Source organism: Tubulanus polymorphus, chromosome 7, assembly GCF_964204645.1.
Source record: "Tubulanus polymorphus chromosome 7, tnTubPoly1.2, whole genome shotgun sequence".
Taxonomy (NCBI): Eukaryota; Metazoa; Nemertea; class Palaeonemertea; order Tubulaniformes; family Tubulanidae; genus Tubulanus; species Tubulanus polymorphus.
The window spans coordinates 15,266,495-15,289,916 of record NC_134031.1 but is presented as its reverse complement, the minus strand read 5'-3'; the positions used below and the strand labels follow the sequence as shown (position 1 = coordinate 15,289,916).

General features: G+C 42.4%; 2 protein-coding genes across 4 annotated transcripts in view; one reads left to right on the top strand and one right to left on the bottom strand.

The window, feature by feature from the left end:
* Positions 1-611: 611 nt before the first annotated feature.
* On the bottom strand, positions 612-6,834 carry LOC141908512 (glycosaminoglycan xylosylkinase-like). Its single transcript, XM_074798596.1, has 9 exons — positions 6,707-6,834; positions 5,378-5,810; positions 2,679-2,802; positions 2,510-2,596; positions 2,307-2,416; positions 1,951-2,128; positions 1,680-1,868; positions 1,297-1,356; positions 612-1,196 (listed from the first exon to the last, which is right to left on the bottom strand). The coding sequence occupies exons 2-9, from the start codon at positions 5,745-5,747 to the stop codon at positions 971-973; spliced, it is 1,344 nt and encodes a 447-aa protein (XP_074654697.1). The 5' UTR covers positions 5,748-5,810; positions 6,707-6,834; the 3' UTR covers positions 612-970.
* Positions 6,835-7,390: 556 nt separating this feature from the next.
* LOC141908025 (potassium channel subfamily T member 2-like) overlaps positions 7,391-23,422 on the top strand; it is a 49,723-nt gene continuing 33,691 nt past the window's right edge. For all 3 annotated transcript variants that reach the window (XM_074797803.1, XM_074797804.1, XM_074797802.1), the window contains exon 1: positions 7,391-7,568. In XM_074797803.1, coding sequence (XP_074653904.1) covers positions 7,462-7,568 — 107 coding nt within the window. In that variant the 5' untranslated portion in view covers positions 7,391-7,461. The remainder of the gene's footprint in view (positions 7,569-23,422) is intronic.

The window sequence follows — 23,422 nt, the reverse complement described above, 5'->3', positions numbered from 1 at the left end:
GTCAGGGTCATTAGGCCAACCTGGACCAAGTTTCACAGTAGTGAGCTAAGAGTTAACTCCAAGTTAAAGATAGTTCACTTTCAATGAGTTAACTCCGAGTCAAATCTTAACACAGAACTGTAGAACTGGACCCAGTAGATTAGTTCACAGAAACTCCCATTGAGGGACGGTACTAAGTTGCCACAACATTTGGGTTCATTCTAATTCTCGAATCAACCAATTGACGTCTCCAATACTCTCCATTAAAATGGAAATAGTTGGAGAGTAATAAATATTCGTATTTGTCACAGGGCTCGTATTTGAAGTTTGGGGTGAACTGTAGCTTCGACCATCCAGTATACCTGGAAATTATTCGTACTAAAATATTCTTTTTATATAAGTATCAGGGCTGGATGATCTATTGCTACAGTAACTGTTGAAGTTTGGGGGTGAGTTATTCACTCCCAAACTTCAAATACAAGCTCCAGTGGTACTCGTAAAAACAACAATGCCACATATAGGTGGCACTCTCGATAATCTAAAAACAAACTCATCATTTCAAAATATATTTCATTCTTGTCAAATTTTATTTGTTTTACCAAATACGAAGAACAATACTTCAGTAACCCCCTCCCTCCCTCTGTCCTATGAGACAGCAGCTACAGTTCTATCCCCAACACTGGATCAATAACCAAAAACAATTAATGAATATATGCATTACTGATTAAACGCTGAACACATGTTTGTAATGAGTGTGGAATGTGGAATCAATATTCCGTTCTAGAGAGGAGCAAGTGCAGCCGAGTTCACAGGTACTGTATACCGCAAAAACTGTTTACATCCGTTAATAAGTAGTAGACCGTGTCGTGCTGCCATCTAACCATGGTTTTACGAACTTAAAACAATTTGACTAGAAAAACCAACCGTTGACAGAGGGCACCACCTAGTGAGCAGTTTACATACCACTGAGCCAAATGACTAAGAATATTCATCATAAATTTTCGTCATCTCCAACGAGGACGTTTTCTTCGGCGCCGTTTAACTGAATGCATTGTTGTATCGTCGATAGCAACATATTCAATCGACGGTCTAGAGCTTTTAAATGTAAATCAGTTAAAATAGGAGAAATCGGGTCATCGGCTAAAATCCGTCTGATGAGCGAACTGAGTAAACCATCGGTGAACTTTAATAACTGTTCGTACGTCTTACGTCTTATACTGAAAATATACAATCATTGAAACTCATCAGAATGGAAAGGAACTAGGGAGAGGGGATTTCGAAGGGAGTGGGGAGTCAATGGAAACAGCTCATACTTACATGCAACACTGATATATAGGTGCTAATATAGTCTGTTCATCATGAAATGGATTCCCAAAACTACAATAAACAAAACAATACATCAACTTTTACAGTTTACAGTAACTGATCACATTAACTTTAAGTCACAATGCACAGTAACCAGTAGTTTTAGTTTACATTAACTATAAGTCACACTGTACAGCAACTTCTGTTTACCATGACTATTAGTTACCGTTTACAGCAACCGGTAGTTACAGTTTACATTAGCTACTGGTTACAGTAATCATTAGTTACAGTTTACAGTTACTAATGATTGCAGTAACTAGTAGTTACAATGTACAGAGACTAATGGATAACTGTTTACAGTAACTATTGATTATGGAGTAGAAACTGAACGGTACCTCTTAGCGTTGTCTAACAATAAAACGGCACTGTTTGTGAAATTCTTCATCGTTTCATAGTGATGACGATCGGCATTACCGATTAAATAATCCAAAACGGCGCCATCTATCAGATCTAATAATCGCGGCCCTTGATTGAACAACGGAAGAGATTTAATCCAATCGCAATATCTATCATTATTCTCCCACCTACAAATAAACATTAATCCGAGATTATTCTCTCTCGCAGTAATCCCATCTGGTTAATACCGGTTTAATCCCGAATTCATACCTCGCTTTACGATCGTCTCGATATGTCCGTTGCCACGGCGACCGATGGTTTTGTAGTTTATAGTTGCTAGGTAACCACAGTATGACAATGCCTTCTAGTACATGTCCTTTGGCACAAACTCCATCGGATTCACTTTTACAATACAAACATTTACCATAAAAACATAGATTCTGCTCATCTGAAATTGTAAAAACCCTGATACTTATGTTTGTATTTTCCCTGAAGCCCGAGGGGTCTGTGAGTGACCAGTGAGGGGAATGTTCATAATGGGAATGTCAGTGAGTGAACAGTGAGGGGGAATGTTAATGGGAATGTCAGTGAGTGAACAGTGAGTGGGACTCTGAGTTAATACTCACCGCGTGTAAAGAACGTATCGGATAAACGTTTCTTAGCAACTGGTAAAATCTCCGTTTTCAGATTGATTCTCCGACCGACAACCAGGGGCGCTCTTCTCAAACCTAGAATTCTATAAAAACCAAAAAAACCACCAAAAAAAAACAAATCAGTGAAGAAACTACGAATAATCTATATGCTATTTTACATCCATATGAATTCGTACCTGTTTAAATGAAATGCAGCAATTTCGGCATTATGACGATCAGCGCCATCATATGGCTTACCGAGAACTACAAAATCTCTATCATACCTAGAAAGACAACACCGATATCTCCCTATGACATCATCGATGACATCACGAGGGGAATGAATGTCTGATGATGAACATTTACCATTTCGGTTTAAATGCAACTTTTTGTCCACCGCGTAAAACAAGTGATAGTTTCAGCTGCGTTCCACCGTGTCCGACATCAGCCTCTAATATTCTACCAGTCGACATCTCATTCAAGATCATACCTGCAAAATACATACATGTAGATATCACCAGCAGTAACCATGAACTACCATGTAATAGGTACCAGCAGCAGCTACCATGTAGCAGCAGCACAAGCAGCAGTAGGTACCAGCAGCAGCTACCATGTGGCAGCATCAGTAGCCCCATTGCTGTGTCATGTCAATTACAATCATGCAGATAAAACTACTACCGTATATCATACACTGATCTTACTACAGAGTGGATTTCTATAAAACTGTATGAGTTTTATCAGTTTAGAGGTAAGTGTCAATAGAAGGGGACAGGGGGAGAGAGGAGGGTGGATTCTGAATAGTATACGTCAATCACTGACCCCTCTCACCAGTCTCTCACCCCCTGACCCCTCACTCTATCTATGCATGTATAGTACCCTCACTTGCCAGGGAAACAGTTGTCCAGCTCAGACCCCGCAGCAGCAACAGACACTGAGCCTGTGATAAGTTTTTGTAGGGTCTATGATACACATCCACCCTCCCCCTAGCCCATGGACACCCCCGGCTTCACCTCCACTAAACTATTCATCATAGAAACTAATGCTCACTCAAATACTACCAAAAACTAAGTGTTTTATGAATTGATGAAAATATGTATTTATTCCGTATCGTGCTGTTGTCATGGCAATGGTGTATCATGCAGCGCAGTGTCCATTGTTGACATTTTACGCTGATTGCTAGATCAGACATTGAACCGCTAGCAGCAGTACTCCGGGAGTAACTGCGCGTGGTTTAATCTAATCTAGTGCCAGTAGTTTTCTGTAATGAGTAGAGATGAGTTGGGAAATGAGTGTCTGGAGGCTGGTCATTCCCTCAGACTATTTACACACACACGCACACGCACACAGACCCAGGTTCAGATTAGCTCTACAGTTAGGGGAGTGAGAGACTCTGTTAGAGAGAGAAAAATTGATGTAAAATTGATTTCCAATTTCCTGTTACAAGAGAACAGAGTCTAATGGGAAATTTCAGCTTTTAATCAACCGTTCCAACGATAACTTGGTCCATTTGTTATATATTACTGATAGGCATACCGATCACAGCCAGAATTTCTGCTGGATTACAGCCGGATTACTGTGCTGGCTGGATCACAGCGTACTAGCGTCATCAGTGTACTAGCTGGATCACAGTGGAATCACTGTACTAGTTGGATCATAGTGGATCACTGCGGAATCAATGTACTAGCTGGATCACAGTGGATCACTGCGGAATCACTGTACTAGCTGGATCAGAGTGGATCACTGTGGAATCATTGTACTAGCTGGATCACTGTGGAATCACTGTGGAATCACTGTACTAGCTGGATCATAGTGGATCACTGTGGAATCACTGTACTAGCTGGATCACAGTGGATCACTGTGGAATCATTGTACTAGTTGGATCACTGTGGAATCACTGTACTAGCTGGATCACAGTGGATCGCTGCGGAATCACTGTACTAGCTGGATCACAGTGGATCACTGCGGAATCATTGAACTAGCTGGATCACAGTGGATCACTGCGGAATCACTGTACTAGCTGGATCCCAGTGGATCACTGCGGAATCACTGTACTAGCTGGATCACAGTGGATCACTGCGGAATCATTGTACTAGCTGGATCACAGTGGATCACTGCGGAATCACTGTACTAGCTGGATCACAGTGGAATCAGTGTACTAAATGGATCACTGTGGATCACGGTACTAGCTGGATCACGGTGGATCACTGTGTGGAATCAGTGTACTAAATGAATCACAGTGGATCACTGTGGAATCAGTGTAGGCCTACTAGCTGGATCCCAGAGGGATCTCTCTGACATCAATGTAGGATCACTGAGAAGAGTTGGATCTCTACAAGATCAGTGGGAGATCACTGTAAGATCACTGTGGGATCATTGTGACATCACATTGAGATCACTGTGACATCACATTGAGATCATTTTGACATCCCGGTGGCATCACTGTAAGATCACTATAAGAGATCATCAGTGGGATTTCAGCTGGATCACTGTGAGATCATAGTGGGATATAATATGCTGGATCACAGTGGGATCACTGTAGATTACTGTGGGATCACTGTAGTAGATGGATCACTGCGAGATCATAGTGGGATGGGAAGGGATTTTTCACAGTTGTAGTTAAGCAAAGAGAACAAGGGGGTATGGGGGAAGTTGAATTGATTTTCATCAAATTTTTTATCTTTGATTAATAGAAATTTTAAAGATGGCTAGCAGGCAGCAGTGTGATGGTCGCCCTACAGGTCGAAGGTCGCGTAGTCAGAGTTTGATTGCAATTCTAACTGGAAAAACGATCGAATCGATGATCAATGATGAACCGAAGTAAGTATGGTACTAGAAATCACCAGTAGATGGCTTTAATGGTTCCATTTATGATGTCACTTGTAGAGGGCGTCAGGCATTTTTGTAGTTCTAAATGTCACCAGTATATGGCATTGTAGGTAATGTGTAGTTTTTTTGCAAATTCTAAATGTCTACTTTTTTGTATGTAGCGATAGTGGTTTGATTCTAAATGTTACCAGTAGATGGCGCTTACCTAGTACATGCATATACCAATAGATAGCGCTTACCTAGCTCAGGCGTATATTCAGGATGTATTTCTCGAGGTTTCACCCAGCTCTCGGCTAGTTTCCACGGCGATTCAGTCAACACATAATTGAAATCGAGTTTGAATTTCTCGTAATAATTTTCTATTATTTCCGTTTTTTCAGCATCAGTCAAATTCAAACGAGGAGCCTGTCGTATCCAACTGTTTTCATTGTTATCCGGCGTTTCCACGGCTACATAATCCTGATTATCCCGTATTTCTCGGTAAATCCCGTTCTCCGATATTTCCGGAGCCAGGATCACAATCGATACGATTAAGATGAAAATGAAGATGAGTAAAATGAAGAATCGGCATCTGAATTTCACTCGCCTCATCCAGACGTCCTCCCGCATCACCTCCTCACTGACCTCGCTTCAAACAGTTCAACCTCGCCTCCCACCAGACTGTAGGCCTACCTAGAAAATACACGATAACTCAGAGTAGGCATTTATAATTTGGGATAGCATTATTGATGAAGTTTTTGGCCCCCGACTGATGGCCTGTGCGTGCCTTGCCCCCTTCTTTTTTGCCTTTTTTGGTTGGCCTACATTCTACACAAACAGGCTACTACGGCTACAGCAGGGTTCCTACAGGACTGTCAGTAATGTACACATTGAGATTTGTTTGAATAAAAAAAAAGGTCCTTTTAGAAATAGGTCAATACAAAATTACCTGAGACACAATTTTCAGAATTTGTTGAGGGGCAAAGGGCTAACACTCAGATTTTGAGGAATTTTGTGCCCTCAAAAATGGATTTTGGAATTTGTTTTGAGTGAGGGCTTTTTGAAGGATTTGACTTAAGGGGCTGTAGTAGGAACCATGTACAGGTCTGGTGGTGCCATCTTCAGCCAGCAGGTCGTGTATATTGATATTGGGTAGTACTAAACACCGACCAAAACTGTCCAATACAGACCAAAACCGTCTGAAACCGACCAAAAGCCGTCCAATACAGACCAAAACCGTCTGATACCGACCAAATAGCCGTCCAATATATTGGACCAAAAAAGCTGCCAAACACCCACCAAAATCCTCCAAACCAAAATTCCTGGTCACATTTGACCAGTGAGGATGAAATCAGCGGAAATCTTGCCCAACCCACCATCCATGATTTCGGCGTCTTATCCGCCAAAATTGAGAACTTCGTCCTTGGCCAGATTTCTCGAGTTTTCCATTCCCAAAGCCGAATAAAAATCAATGATTTAGAAAATAATAAGTGGCCATCGCGTCACACCGGAGTCAGATATTCATAAGATAGGCCTATTCAAAATCTTTATAAATCAAGAAATAAAACGTTACACAATATTTTAAATACCTCCTAAATTAGTCTGAATTGTAGTCGTTGTTATCGGTTCGAGGAACAACGGCTAGGTACAAGACTACTCCTAAATCAACTAAAAACAACATATTTAACTGTATTAACTGGTTCTTAACTCAACTCTCCTCCATATTGGGATTAGTTTGTTAAATTTGCTGAAGATGGCACCACGAGCCGGTGTAACGCGATGGCCGCTTATTATTTTCTAAATCATCATAAAATGCACCTGCTAACCTATGATCCAAGCGATTTTGTTGGTTCTTTCCACCATTCACAATTTCTTAAACTCTGGAATATATTTAATAGTTGTTAGTTCTGCTAATCACCGTTAACTAGTAGGTGGTATTTATGATGCGAGTGGATCCAGCGCCTAATAGTACATAAACTCAGTTTAGATTTAGAGAGGAACGACAATTTGAACCAGAGGAACTGCCCTTACTAATTATTGAATATGTTTGTTGAATTTATTTTTGAATTATGATTTTACTACGATATAAACAATTCATTACAATAATCAGAATATCATAGTGTCTAAAAATCGCTAAATCAGCTCGACGTTCCAGCAAAGTATTTGTACTTTGCAATGTGTCCTGGTACGACTACGACCCGTAAACTCGTGACGGCGATTAGAGACGGTGCGAGGATGGCGCGCGAGGAGTTCAATCTCTGTAAATACATCGATTGTGAAGCGACTCGCTCGTTCCGCTCCACACAGCGCGTGTCAGTCAGCTGTATGTAGGATTTAACTGAGGATGGCGGCTGAAGCGGAGCTATTAGGACAGGGAGTTTTACCGTTACCCCCTCGTTATAGATTCAGGGATTTAATTTGGGGTGACCACGCCCTCTCGGACGATGAAAGGTCAGATATTTTATAGTTTATTTAATTTGAGTGAATGACGTTGTATTTAAAAAGGAGCCACTCTTGTTGAGTCTCCCGCTTCTCACAAACAAGTCCCTCGACGCGCTCCTCCGACCAATACACGCGGTGAATTTAAATTCATTTCTCAATCTCCTCATTTCAAATGAGTCTCCAGAATTGTGTGTTTTTCCAATCCAAGCGAGTGTTGTTTATTCATGATTTTCTGGGAAAACGAAATCTCTTTTTTAGAATAGAACAAACATCGACAACTGCTCCTGAAAATTAATAGGCCTGTAACGTGTAGTGTAAGGTGATGTGTGGCTGGAGGAGGGAGTATGTTATTAGAGATGTATGTAGTGGACCAGGCCCACATGGCCACCCATGTGGTAGTCTGAATAGGCCTACCAGTCGTTGTTACGATTCCGTACAACGTCTGGCGCTAAAGTATCATATAGAGGTTAACTTCTGTTAATTCATCATCATCATCATCATCAAATTCACGGACGGAAGGAGGCCTGGTGGCGGCCTATTGGTGTCCGGCTCGTTTGTTGATTAGTATTGGTTAGGTGACAGGGTTTCCATAAAAAGCTCTCTCACTTTGTAATCTTTCATTAAAAATAATTGGTATATTTATTCATTACTAAAAGATTAAATTATTTATAGAGTTGATTGGTTGAATTTTATTAAAAAAATCTTATCAGTCATGATTTTGGCGTAGTTCATTTGATAAGCCATACACGCTTGATTTCTAGCCATTTTGTAGAATTTGCTACAAGGAGAAGGTTTTATTCGGTCCATAAATACGAGTGTTGTTAGTGTTATTCTAATTGCAATGCAACAACTGATTTTAGTGTCAAATCAAACCTTTGTACTAAAAACTAAATACTAAATAACTAAATAAGTTAATTAGTTACCTTGTTGACTTTGAAAACGTGTTTTATAATAAAAGTTTTGATGATTTAAATCGCGAATCGGAGAATTTATTGATTTGATTTGAATTGATTTGATTGCCACTATCGGGATTTCCAATACGGACTAAATTAATAAAATGTGAAAATTCAATATGTCTCTCTAAAATTACTCTAAATGTTATTTTTTGGTTGATAAAACGCATAAATTTTGGTCAATTTTAACCTTAAAAATTTGAAACAAGAATAATATCTGCATTGGCATCAATGTCAGTCCAAGTTTAAGTTCGAATCCCTAATTTACACTCCCATCATGCACCACGAAAAGCTGCCATATTTGATATGGTGCTTCACTTCAACTGTTTTTTGAGGCGACTAGTCAAAAGTTTTGAGCTACTACGATCGTCAAAAGCTACTTAGGATTACAAATTTATGCACAAACAATAATTAACTTCCATCTGATTACAGAACAGTCAGTTTGAGGTAAGTTGATGGTGTTTTAAGGGGTGAAATAGACGCTCAAAGCCTCGTCCCTCAAAATGAGGGACGAAAATTAACCTTATATGAGCACTTTCGCCTTAGACGTTGTTTCAGGAACAACGGCTAGCTACTAGACTACCCATGTGGTAGTTAGTTACCGGTACCTAACTGTTGGTGGTAAGCTTATCGCATTGGCGTAGGCCTATCAAATGTACAGTGGCGTTGGAAGTGCAGGGGCGATAGCCACGGCAATAATTAAAGAACAATGTTTTTTTTTTTCTTTGAATACCACATTTTTGAAGAAATTAAGTAAATTCGCCGCAGCAATTTTTAGAACCTGTCCAAAATCGGCATTTGGCCGCAGCAATCAAAAATTGCTACCAACGTGCCTGACGCATGTGGTTTGTGAAAATCCGATAGCAAAACTACTAACATCAGAAAGGTTACTGACTACCGATGAGGAGGGTTAAACCCACATACCCCTAATAGTATAGGAGTAGAAATTCTGGAAACCTTAGCGGTCATAGGGCCCCAAACATGCTCACATTTGAGCCCTCACTAGTGATTCAACTACTATACCCTGTTTTACTGGATTCTGTATCATGCCACTGTCATGACAACAGACATAACCCTGGATTACTCTGGGAGTGACCTCGAGTCGGGTTCGCCGGTTTACACTACAACGCGTAGAACTAACTTACATCAGGAGTTCACACTAATCGGACTCGGTGATTGAGATGCAATGATTTACTGTATGAATAATGTTTAGACTACATGCAGTGAGTCTTATCGTTAATGAACCACGGTTTATAGGCTGCACACATCTGACCGACTGACTGACTGTATACTCAACCATTCAAACATTTCTTACACTTACAGCCCTACTAAATTGTTTTGATTTAATGATTTGTATCGATGATTTATTCAACGCGCAGAATGAGGACCGATTATTTGCGTTGTGTAGCTCATGGCAGGAAATTAAATTAGTCTCGAGAGTTATTGTTTGAGCTTTCTGTAGCGTAGTACGGTGTTATAGCCGCTGAGATGACTTGTCTGGTAGGGAGCAGCGGGGGGGGGGGGATAACGGGGAGTATGTGGAGATGGTCAGTAATAGCGTTGCAGGTTTTACTGTAGGTTTCATTTTTCTGTAATGTGATAAATTATGTAAAAAATCGATTGTGTATAAAGTGCTGTGTTAGCTGCAGGGAGCCACAGAGGGAGGGAGCAGGGAGACAGCTGTTTATCAAAAACGTCTCGTTTATGCTGTTTTAGCTTTTACTGTTAATAACTTTTACATCGGAACATTATCAACAACCACTTAAACATCGGACACATCATCGAATTGTTTTATGGTTTCAGACGCAATCTGTTCGTCAGCTAAAATATATACTAAATACAGCTTGGTGTAATGATCCGGTTTGGTAACTCCAAGCTGCTGACTGCTGACACAGCTTGGAGTAAGCGTTGGGAATGGTTGCTCCAAGCTGCCAGCTGATACAGCTTGGTGTAATGATTCCGTTGGGTAACTCCAAGCTGTCGACCGCTGACACACTGCATCATTGGGAATGGTAACTCCACGCTACCAGCTCTCACCCAGCATGGAATAATAATTGGGTATGGTTACTCCAAGTTGCCAGCTCTCACCCAACCTGGAAGTTATCATTGGGAATGGTAACTCCAGGCTGCCAGCTCTCACACAGCTTCGAGTAATCGCTGGGAAGGGTTACTCCAAGCTACCAGCTCTCACACAGCTTCGAGTAATCGCTGGGAAGGGTTACTCCAAGCTGCCAGCTCTCATCCAACCTGGAAGTAATCGTTGGGAATGGTTGCTCCAAGCTGCCAGCTCTCGCCCAACCTGGAAGTTATCATTGGGAATGGTAACTCCAAGCTGCCAGCTCTCATCCAACCTGGAAGCAATCGTTGGGAATGGTTGCTCCAAGCTGCCAGCTCTCACCCAACCTAAAGTTATCATTGGGAATGGTAACTCCAAGCTGCCAGCTCTCACCCAACCTGGAAGTTATCATTGGGAATGGTTGCTCCAAGCTACCAGCTCTCACCCAGCCTGGAAGTTATCATTGGGAATGGTAACTCCAAGCTGCCAGCTCTCATCCAACCTGGAAGTAATCGTTGGAAATGGTTGCTCCAAGCTGCCAGCTCTCACCCAACCTGGAAGTTATCATTGGGAATGGTAACTCCAAGCTGCCAGCTCTCATCCAACCTGGAAGTAATCGTTGGGAATGGTTGCTCCAAGCTGCCAGCTCTCACCCAACCTGGAAGTTATCATTGGGAATGGTTGCTCCAAGCTGCCAGCTCTCACCCAGCCTGGAAGTTATCATTGGGAATGGTAACTCCAAGCTGCCAGCTCTCATCCAACCTGGAAGTAATCGTTGGGAATGGTTGCTCCAAGCTGCCAGCTCTCACCCAACCTGGAAGTTATCATTGGGAATGGTTGCTCCAAGCTGCCAGCTCTTATCCAACCTGGGAGCAATTGTTGGGAATGGTTGCTCCAAGCTGCCAGCTCTCACCCAACCTGGAAGTTATCATTGGGAATGGTTGCTCCAAGCTGCCAGCTAGTCTGTACTCATATTGATTTGACCTGTTGTAAGCAGCAGTAGCAGCGACACTATTATTGCCTAGATCATTCTCTCAATGTCCGTTTATATCAGATAATGATGAATCGGATCGATCGATTATTACTGTGATTACACAGGTTAATTAATATTTATCGATACGGTGAACACCTTCAATGTGACACTCACTGTAACAATCAATGTGACTGACACTCACACTCTTATTGATACACTCCACACACTCACTGCGACACTCAATGCAACATTCCACACATTCCGTGTGACACTCACACTCTCATTCTAACACTCCACACACACACACCATGTGACACCCCAAATACTATCACTTCAACATACCACACTCACACTCTCATTGCAACACTCCACACACTCAATGTGACACTCCGAAAACTCACTGAAACACTCCACACACTACATGTGATACTCCAAACACTCACTATGACACTCACACACTTTCATCGTAGCACTCCACACACTCAATGTGACACTCCGAAAACTCACTACATGTGATACTCCAAACACTCACTATGACACTCACACACTTTCATCGTAGCACTCCACACACTCAATGTGACACTCCGAAAACTCACTACATGTGATACTCCAAACACTCACTATGACACTCACACACTTTCATCATAGCACTCCACACACTCAATGTCACACACTCCAAATATTCTCTATGACACTCCGTACACTACATGTGGTACTCCAAACACTCACTATGACACTTGGCACACTCTCACTACAAAACTCCACATGTTCAATCCACAGACTCCATTTGATACTCCAATACTCTCACTGTAACACTGTTCCACACTGACACTCAACGAATTCTCAATGTTATAAAGTTTTAAACAGTTTCTTGGAAGATTCAACCATAATTATGAGAGATTATAACTAAATTGTCAATAACAGAAGACTGTCTGACTCACTTGCCGCAGCAGCATGAGCTGAACGGGAATAGTTTCTATAGCAACAGTATAATCCTATTACAATCCGTGCTACCGATCTTAATAACCTTCACTTTTTTGCTAATTTAGTTATAAAACACAGTGTGGGAGGGACACCCTAAATACAGGAGATAGGAGTTTACCAGTCACAGCGGTACCCAGTGGCAGTACCAGTCATAGCGGTACTCGCAGTAGTACCAGTCACAGCGGTTACCAGTGGTAGCACCAGTCACAGTACCCGCAGTAGTACCAGTCACAGCGGTTACCAGTGGTAGCACCAGTCACAGTACCCGCAGTAGTACCAGTCACAGTGGTACCCAGTGGCAGTACCAGTCATAGCGGTACCCAGTGGCAGTACCAGTCATAGCGGTACCCGCAGTAGTACCAGTCACAGCGGTTACCAGTGGCAGTACCAGTCATAGCGTTACCCGCAGTAGTACCAGTCACAGTGGTACCCAGTGACAGTACCAGTCACAGTGGTACCCAGTGGCAGTACCAGTCACAGCGGTACTCGCAGTAGTACCAGTCACAGCGGTTACCAGTGGTAGTACCAGTCAGTGGTACCCAGTGGCAGTACCAGTCATAGCGGTACCCGCAGTAGTACCAGTCACAGTACCCAGTGGCAGTACCAGTCATAGCGGTACCCAGTGGCAGTACCAGTCATAGCGGTTACCAGTGGTAGTACCAGTCATAGCGGTACCCAGTGGTAGTGCCAGTCATAGCGGTACCCGCAGTAGTACCAGTCACAGCAGTTCCCGCAGTAGTACCAGTCACAGTGGTACCCAGTGGCAGTACCAGTCACAGCGGTACCCAGTGGCAGTACCAGTCAGTGGTACCCAGTGGTAGTACCAGTCACAGTGGTAGTACCAGTCACCGCAGTACCCGTGGTAATTGTCAATATGCGATCTCTTATCAGTGTCATGTGTCACTGTAAGAGTGTGATTTATTACTTCACTCTATACTCCCACATCACGTAGACCGCTCTTAGTCTAGAAATCACCAGCAGTCTCAGTAGGGGTACAGTGAGGATGATTCCCTGGAGGTGGAGGGCCCTGGTAGAAAGCTGTAGCCTACTCTGGTAGGTAAGAGAGCTGCTGTTTATACATGTACTAACAGACAGACTGCAGTATATGTATATCACTGACTGGCAGAGAGACATGTTTATATTAGAGCTGATAGATTCCCCTCACCCCCACACACCTGTCTTATAAGACTCTTTTATCTGTTTTCGTTATGTTTTAACCTTCAAACAAAACAAATTAACTTAAAATACAGCCGCTGCCTCCTGGTGGATGTTAACTGAAACGCACCTCTTTCTGTCAATCACTGCGTCCTCAATCACTATCCCCTCCGCCTATAGCCTATCCCCTTTGTTAATCACTGCATCTGTAGCCCCTCCCCTATGTCAATCACTGCGTCTGATAGCCCCTCCGCCTATGTCTATCACTATATCTATAGCCCCTCGCCATATGTCGATCACAGTATCTATAGCCCCTCCCCTTATGTTAATCAAAGGGTCTATGGCCCCTCCTGTGTCAATCATATCTATATGTACAGTATTTCTCTCTATCTCTCTGTCTATAGTAAGTCATGGCACACGTGGATGCGATCGAAGCGCCCCCAGGTGGCCAGGTTAACGTCCAATGAATCGGAATTATCGGAGGAGATTCAGCAGTAAGTAGGTCAAGGTCGCTGGCTCCCGCCGGATAGCTAGGTGAAGGTCATCGGACTGGGTCGCCGGATAGCATGGAATGAACCGCGTTTTACTCTTACCCAACCCTCCCCCAGATAGTGTTATTAACCCTTCCTATATCAGCACATCGTATTGAAGCATATTTTTAGATTTCTTGTTTTTATAAATAATAGTTTTCTGATATGATTATGATTGTAGGTGCATGTTTTGAGCTGCTGCGGTAGCTGCTACTGCAGGAATGGTGTTTGTTTCTATGTTAGTTCCGTAAAGCCTGTTTTTTGTCTATGAATTATGCTGATATAGCTTTGAAAAAAAAAGAAGTTGAAACTGGTTTTTAACCAGATTAAACTGGTTTTAGGTATAGTTTTCTCATGCGATCAGGAATTTGGATATTAAACGAGATAAATCCCATGAATCGGCCAAAGATGAACATTATTTCAATAGTAGGCGAGAATATATTTGAGCAACGTTTCGGCTAAAGACTATTAGCCATCATCAGGCGTACTGAGAACAGAATGAAATAAACAGGATATTTATGAAAGAATCAAACAATAGCGCAGAGTGGGTGTTTAAAAAGTTGAAAGGAGATTACAGATTAAAGTGATTTAAAGTATTTGTCTATTTGTTTGATTCTTGTTATCCTGTAAATTCCTTCTGTACTCGGTACGCCTTACGGCTGAATGCAGTGGAACTTCACTGGAACCGGACAATATGTTCGTTATAACCGATAGTTCGTTATATCCAGTATGAAATAAATCAAATTGCGTTACTCGGGACAAAATTCTATATTTGTAATATCTGATTAATCGTTGTATCCGAGTTCTTTTAAAGAGGTTCCCCTAGCTGAAACATTGCTCTAATATATACTCTTTAACCCTTTCAGTGCGTCTACACCGCAGTGCGGTGTACGAATCAGTGTGATGGATCTTGCTAGTACACTGCACTGCGGTGTATTGATTTAATTAGTAATTACTAATTATCTCTCTTGAAAGATTGCTGCACTTGTCAAACATAGTGAAATATTAGTAACTAACGATGCACCGCGCCAGGGTGTAGACGCATTATAGTGGTATTCCCGTTATTCCACACAATAGGGTGGAATTTTTCAGAATTTTCAAATTATCTTCAGCACTATAGGGTATTAATTAGCCAGCACTGAAAGGGTTAACTACTGAACTTTTTCATCTTTAGCTTTTCATCTTGTTTATTCGTCTAATACGGATATCGTGAATCTTCTCGACTCAATTCAGATAGTGTGTCTGACTGCAGTTTACAATTTTTCGCATGTTATAAAAATTCTCGAAGCATGTTTAGAATTTATAAAGATACGATTTGATTTTCAGGAGTTCAATAAATGGGAGACAGACGTTGTGACTGCTGACGAGTGTCTCTGATCATTATACATTCAACATCAGTGACGAAATGAGAGGAGCGAGGGGAGGAGGGGGTGAGGGGGTGCAGGAAATGACTGGTGATTGTTCGCTGATTTGATAACAATAAAATTGGAAATTATCATCAAATAGTCGTAGAGCAGAGTGTAGTTAGTCTCTCTCCCTCTCCTCCTCTCTCGCTGTTCCCTGTCGCTCTCTGCCTCTCTCACCGCTCTCTGCCTCTCTCGCCGCTCTGCCTCTCTCACTGTTCCCTGCCCCTTTCACCTCCCCTGTCCTCTTCTCTCACTGCTCCTTGCCTCTCACCTCCCCTGTCCTTTCCTCTCTCTGCCTCTTTTACCTCGCCTGTCCTCTCCTCTCACTGCTCCCTGCCTCTCTCACCTTGCCTTTCCTCTCCTCTCTCTGCCTCTCTCACTTCGCCTGTCCTCTCCTCTCTCTGCCTCTCTTACCTCGCCTGTCCTCTCCTCTCTCTGCCTCTCTTACCTCGCCTGTCCTCTCCTCTCACTGCTCTCTGCCTCTTTTACCTCGCCTGTCCTCTTCTCTCACTGCTCCTTGCCTCTCTCACCTCGCCTGTCCTCTCCTCCCTGCCTCTCTTACCTCGCCTGTCCTCTCCTCTCTCTGCCTCTCTTACCTCGCCTGTCCTCTCCTCTCACTGCTCCCTGCCCCTTTCACCTCGCCTGTCCTCTTCTCTCACTGCTCCTTGCCTCTCTCACCTCGCCTGTCCTCTCCTCCTCCCTGCCTCTCTTACCTCGCCTGTCCTTTCCTCTCACTGATCTCTCTCTCTACCTTTCTCACATCAGTGTCCTCTCACTCCCCCTCTTTCACTGCTCTCCCTCTCCACTCGAAGACTGACAATACTGAGTGTCACTGCTATAAAATATACAGTTTTAATCAACAAATGAATTTGTGTTGACGAGTGTTCCCTTACAGGGTACACTTTAGAAATGAGTGGGTGATGTTTTGTCTGTGTCAGTTTTCCTTCTATTTTTGTTCTGAAATCTCATTATTGATTTTCTGATGAGATTCTAAAGTTCAGTCAAAGTAAAGTGGGCGCAAAGATCATTATTGTATAAATATAGTTCCTGCAAATCTGAATTTCATGCTGTATTACTGATGCATTACCGCTATACACAGATGTATTACCATCATACACTCATGTATTACTGATATAAACACATGTATTAGCAGTAAATGTATGTGTATTACTGCTCTTCACACATGTATTACCATCATACACTCATGTATTACTGATATAAACACATGTATTAGCAGTAAACGTATGTGTATTACCGCTCTTCACACATGTATTACCATCATACACTCATGTATTACTGATATAAACACATGTATTAGCAGTAAACATGTGTATTACTGGTATACGCACATGTAGTGATACACACATGTATTACTGTCATCAAAACATGTACTGTCAGTATACAGACGTGTTTGTATGACTGGTATGCACACATGTATTACTGGTATACCTACATGTATTATGGGTATACACTAATATATTTACTGTGTACACTCATGTATTACTGGTATGCATATAAGTATTACAGGTATACACTCATCTATTAGCGGTATACACACATGTATTACTGGTATACGTTCATGTATTCCGCGTAAACGTTCATGTATTACCAGTAAACACACTTGTATGCATCCGTAGTACAATATATCGGTAATACACAAGTAATACACATATGTATGGATCAGTAGTACACATGTTATTGGTACACATGGTATTGTACATTGTGTATTACCGGCACAGTATACATACTAGTGTACACAATATATGTAACTGGGTTTCATTCTGAAGTTAAATAAACTGATATTCACTTAATGTTTCTGTATTTCTGTTATTTTTTAACTGCTTCCATCATTTGTGAATTAGGTGAGTTAAAAATTCAGCAGCTTATCTGTGTGTTCACTTGTAAACCCTCCCTCCCCATATGGTGCTATATCCCCCCTCAAATGGTGCTGTACCCCCTGAACTGGTACTGAAGCCCCCTCCCTGCTGCTGATATTGTATATGTGGGTGTGGTGGTGTATTTCTCTGGTTCTGATGTTAATCACTAAATCTTTTAATCGATCTAAAACCTGTAAACATGAAAGTTTTCTCACGAGACACACCTCTCTCTCATCTATCCTACTCTCTCTCGCTTCACTATTAATCACTTATTGATTGATGATTTAAACGCAATATAAAGGATATTTATTATGTTACTATAGTAACTAATTAAATTCATTGTTTTTATTGATGTATTTGTAACTATGGATGATTGTAGCAGGTGAGTTCACAGGTCAGACAGACTGGGCCCTGGTGTACAGTCAAAGCCCGCTGATGATGCAGCTGCTACTGGTAGCTGCTGATGATGCAGCTGCTATTGTCAATTTAATTGTATCGTTCAAATCAACCTCATTTTTTGCGTTGTTCCAGTCAGGTTATCACTTCTTGATTATACGTGTTGCTAGGTAACCAGACCAGTTTCAGTATTTTTCTATTATCTGATGATGTTGTAGAGAGTAATTGAAGTGGGGTGGTGCCAAGTGGGTTGGTGGTTTGTTTGTTTGTTTTGGCTTTACGTCGTTTGGATCTTGGTTTCCCAAGACTAACCCTATTGGAATATTCATTCAACCTCATGGCGGGATGGCCTTTGAAATGTTGTCGCACACTGTAAGCCGGGTGGAGTGGGGTGGTGCTATTGTGTAACTGTTTACAATGTTATTCTGGTTACAGGCTGCGTAGGCTGATGGTTGGGTGAGGGGTTTTATTGTATAACTGGTTACAGTGTTATTCTGGTTACGGGCTGCGTGGGCCGCGCTGATGGTTGGGCGAGGGGTATTATTGTATAACCGGTTACAGTGTTATTCTGGTTACGGGCTGCGTGGGCTGATGGTTGGGTGAGGGGTATTATTGTATAACCAGTTACAGTGTTATTCTGGTTACGGGCCTGCGTGGGCCGGGCTGATGGTTGGGTGGAGGGGTATTATTGTATAACTGGTTACAGTGTTATTCTGGTTACGGGCTGCGTGGGCTGATGGTTGGGCAAGGGGTATTATTGTATAACTGGTTACAGTGTTATTCTGGTTACGGGCCTGCGTGGGCTGATGGTTGGGCGAGGGGTATTATTGTATAACTGGTTACAGTGTTATTCTGGTTACGGGCCTGCGTGGGCCGGGCTGATGGTTGGGTGAGGGGTATAATTGTATAACTGGTTACAGTGTTATTCTGGTTACGGGCCTGCGTGGGCTGATGGTTGGGCGAGGGGTATTATTGTATAACTGGTTACAGTGTTATTCTGGTTACGGGCTGCGTGGGTCGGGCTGATGGTTGGGTGAGGGGTATTATTGTATAACTGGTTACAGTGTTATTCTGGTTACGGGCTGCGTGGGCTGATGGTTGGGTGAGGGGTATTATTGTATAACCGGTTACAGTGTTATTCTGGTTACGGGCTGCGTGGGCTGATGGTTGGGCGAGGGGTATTATTGTATAACTGGTTACAGTGTTATTCTGGTTACGGGCCTGCGTGGGCTGATGGTTGGGCGAGGGGTATTATTGTATAACTGGTTACAGTGTTATTCTAGTTACTGGCTGCGTGGGTCGGGCTGATGGTTGGGTGAGGGGTATAATTGTATAACCGGTTACAGTGTTAGATTGCTGAATTATTCATATTTATTGCTGCAGCAGTTAATACTACTGCTGCCATCTGGTGCTATTAACATTGACTGAACTTGTAACTGAACGTTGTCATGGAAATGAGTATATCTGATAGATAGCAGAGCGATGCTGTTTGATTAGTTATTGCTTTTATACATAGATGTCTCTTCTGTTGTTACCACGCCGATGAATGATTACTCGTCTGGATATCAATTGTATTATGTTGCCTAGTAACAGATCTCTGTTGCTCGGCCCGCTAATTTCGTTCTATTTTACGCTGATTTAAATAGAAAACAGCAGGAAATTGACCTGCTGGGAAAATGATGAGGAATTTTGTAGTTAAGTAACTGCGTCTAGCTGCTCTGGCTACGCTCCTACCTGCCCCTGGCTATTGTTGGTTGTTCCTGGTTACTCCTGGTTGCTCCTACATGCTCCTACCTGCTGCAATTTGTTCCTGGCAGTCCCTGGCTCTCTTGTGACTAGTGGTTCTCGAGTATACAGTATTGATGTACATGTAATATTGATGTATGTATGGCCATTAAGGGTTTTACATTGAACTCACTAATGACACTGTCTTTCGTACTGTGTCTCACTGTATCTCAATCTAACTCGGTTATTGTATCACTGTCTATCTCGCCATATGTCACGTTCTATCTCCGTGTCTGTCTCACTATCTCGCTGTCTAATCTCACTGTCTGTCTATCTCGCTGTCTATTTCCATGTCTGTCTCACTGTCTATCTCACAGTCTATCTCATTATCTATCTTGCTGTCTATCTCAATGTCTGTCTCACTGTCTTTTTCACTGTCTGTCTCACTGTCTCACTGATTCTCTCCGTGGTGTATTCACTGTTTATCTCACTGCCTATCTCACTGTCTATCCCACTGTCTGTCTTACTGTTTCTCTCCGTGGATTTTCACTCTGTATCTCACTATCTATCTCACTGTCTCACTGTCTGTCTTACTGTTTCTCTCTGTAGCTTTTTCACTGTCTATCTCACTGTCTATCCCACTGTCTGTCTTACTGTTTCTCTCCGTGGCTTTTTCACTCTGTATCTCACTATCTATCTCACTGTTTCACTGTCTGTCTCACTGTCTGTCTTATTGTTTCTCTCTGTAGCTTTTTCACTGTCTATCTCACTGTCTATCTCATTGTCTCTAGTGTAGCTAAATGAAGAGTCAATATTAAAGACACTGCTCGATATTAATATATATCAATATTGAATGAATAGAGTTGACATTATATTTGAATTACTGATGTGTAAATGCAGTACGAGTGGAGTGAGTGGAGCGAGTGGTCGTGGCAGCAGTCTGTGAGTGTTTGACTCTGTGAGTGTGTTCCCGAGTGGTCGAGGCAACAGCTGCTATTCAACAATAAAGCTTATACGGCATGCATTTAAAGTGAAACAACAGTACAGGGTAGAGACAGGTTCATTCCAGAGGAGTACAGGGTAGAGACAGGTTTATTCCAGGAGTATAGTAGAGCTGCCCGTCCACCCTGCTGCTGCTGCTGCTACTGCTGCTGCTGCTACTGCCGTAGCGACTGATTAATCGACAATCATTTTTATCAGTTGACAGAGAACAATTAGCGAAACAATCAATGGTGATCGTGAAATAATTAATTAATCTAACAGTTAATTTAATCTCGGTGAGAGCTGTGGAGAGATAGATAGAGATTTGATTGATGTTGAGAGGAGCAGGCTGCGGCAGTCGGTGTTTCATCGCGTGTTGTGTGTGTGTGTTACCTGTTTGATACATCTAACACAGCGCTCTCTCGCTCGGTGCCGGCAGCACGCTGATCTCTCTCGCTCTCTCTCTTCTTACCGCCGCGTGATAAAACTCATGTCTTATCATCGTCGCAGATTGATCCGCGAATAAAGTAAAGTGTTTTGCGCGCGCGCACGTATCCAACGGCGACTCGGATTTTAAAAGTAGGAAAAAAAAAACGAAATTCATCGTTATATCCATCGCAGAAAACGGGTCAATTATAATCGACAACCGATCGACCAATACCGATTACCGAAATTTACGGATTTTTTTTATTTTTGCGGCATAGTTTTTTCATATTCGGAATTTATCGGTTATTTTATCAACATCCGGCGATAATAAACAGAAAACGGAGAAAAGAGTAAAACTACCCAGCAGCATAGACCGGTATATATACAAACACACGCAGTCGATTCTATTACTGTAGTTATTTACTCGCCCAAAACACGCGCAACAAGTCGGATTAAAACTAGCGATAAATGAGGATTACGTTGAACTCGTCGGGGTCGCGAAACTATTCGGGATTCATTCGCGTCGCGATTAGAGACGTGGGCCGTTCGAACGACGAAATCTCGACGGTTATCTCGATGTTAATTTAATCTCGGATTAAAGCGTTATTCTCGCCGGATTATATACACGTCGATCTTGAGCCAGGTTTTATTTTTATATCCGGATTTATTTGTATTTTTTTCTAATCCTCGAATTAGGTAAGTGTGTTTGCATGTGTGCGATGGCGCGCGAGTGTTTCTCGTGTTTGAAAAGCTCTTGTTTTGCTGATACTCACAGATACTCTGCTGATACTCACAGATACTCCGCTGATACTCTGTGCTCAGTTCAAGTTTAAACCTCTTAAGATATTCATGATTAATAGTCAGGGGTGAATTTAGGAGGGGGCGAACCAGTTATACAATAATACCCCCCCCCACCTTTATTTTCGCTGACATGCGTTTTGAAAATGACAGATTTTCGTGCCGGCAATCTTGAAAAGCAAGTATTAGTAAGTGGCCTAAACCTTGGATTTTTCCTCTAATGCAGGTACATGGAAATCGTAATCAAAACGATATCCTGTATTTCAAAATTTTCTGGGGTAGGGCCCCCCTAAGAGGATTCAGGGTATTCGCACATGAAATCTTGAAAAGAAAGTAAGAGTCCTAATCCTCGGATTTTGTCCTCAGATACCTGGAAATCGCATAAACAGCATCCCATATTTCAAAATATTCCGGGGTAGGGCCCCAAGACCACCAACCCCCCAGGGAGGGGTGCTTCCACGATCAGGCTACGCCCGATGTCTAACCCTCATCCAAAATCCTGGATCCGCCCGTTTATTGTTGCGTTTAGCGACTTATTAACGCTGTTATTTGCCGGCGGTGGTTTTTATTTTCGTGAGGGTTCAGTAGTAGTTGAAGTATTCTGGCTGCAGCAGCGAACGAACGGAGAGGTATTCTATTCCCGGAGTATAACGGGCACACCTAGAGTAGCGTGTATGATACAACTTGTATACACCGGGTTTAACATACACACGAGATTATCTGTTAGTATCATTATGTTTTTCATGCTCCGGTTTCAAATGAATGAGAAAATTGAGTCGACTGGATCTGAGCTGAGACGGTGAGAGAGTTTGAAGATTGGAATGTGGGAGATGAGGTCATTAGTAAGGTCATCGTGAGGCAGGGGCGGATATAGGGGATGGTTGCAGGGGTCCAGACCTCGTCAATTCAAAGATGGCTAAAACCTGTAATTTTGAGCTCTTTAACTCCATTATTTCGGAAATTGCATATTTTTGGATATACTTATCAAAAAATATCTAGGTTGGACCTTCTAGTAAAGCCGGCACACACCTTTGCGATCATCGTGTCATTACATGCGATGACATGATTAGAATCGCATCATCCCCGCATAGCAATTTTTATGAGGGCCTCTAGTTGGATTCAATCACGTGACTGAGCCGCCATTTTGAGCATCATGTGACTGCTCCAACCTTAATTCTGATTGGCTACTGAAAATTTTTAGTCCAGAACATCGGCAGCGTAGCCCGCACGCACGCCTTTACGATTTTTATCGCACGGAAAAATCGCATGCGAAAATATCATGTTTGATTTGTTGCGATGAAGCGATGAAATCGGCTCCGGATGCCACCGCATACCTTTACGATGATGCGATAAAACCATGCGATGCAGCAATCATACGATCAATCACAAAGATGTGTGCCGGGTTAGGCTTTTTCCAAAAATGACTTTTCTTTTCTCCTGGACGGCGGCCTCTTAGTTTTCCAAGAACCACCCCTTTGAGGTCCCGGGTTAGAGAGAAAAGCGTTGTCGTCGCTGCATGATGAGGTCCCAGGTTGGAGAGATAAACGATGACTCAATTTAAACGAAACAACAGTTTAAATTTAATGAGATGAACGTGAAGTTA

Excerpts from the sequence above, each read along its gene's own strand:
- LOC141908512 (XM_074798596.1), bottom strand. The coding sequence starts at position 5,747 with ATGCGGGAGGACGTCTGGATGAGGCGAGTGAAATTCAGATGCCGATTC. Across the intron at positions 2,803-5,377 it reads TGAATATACGCCTGAGCTAG|GTATGATCTTGAATGAGATG; the intron begins GTAAGCGCTATC and ends TGTATTTTGCAG. Across the intron at positions 1,197-1,296 it reads CCTATATATCAGTGTTGCAT|TATAAGACGTAAGACGTACG; the intron begins GTAAGTATGAGC and ends GTATATTTTCAG.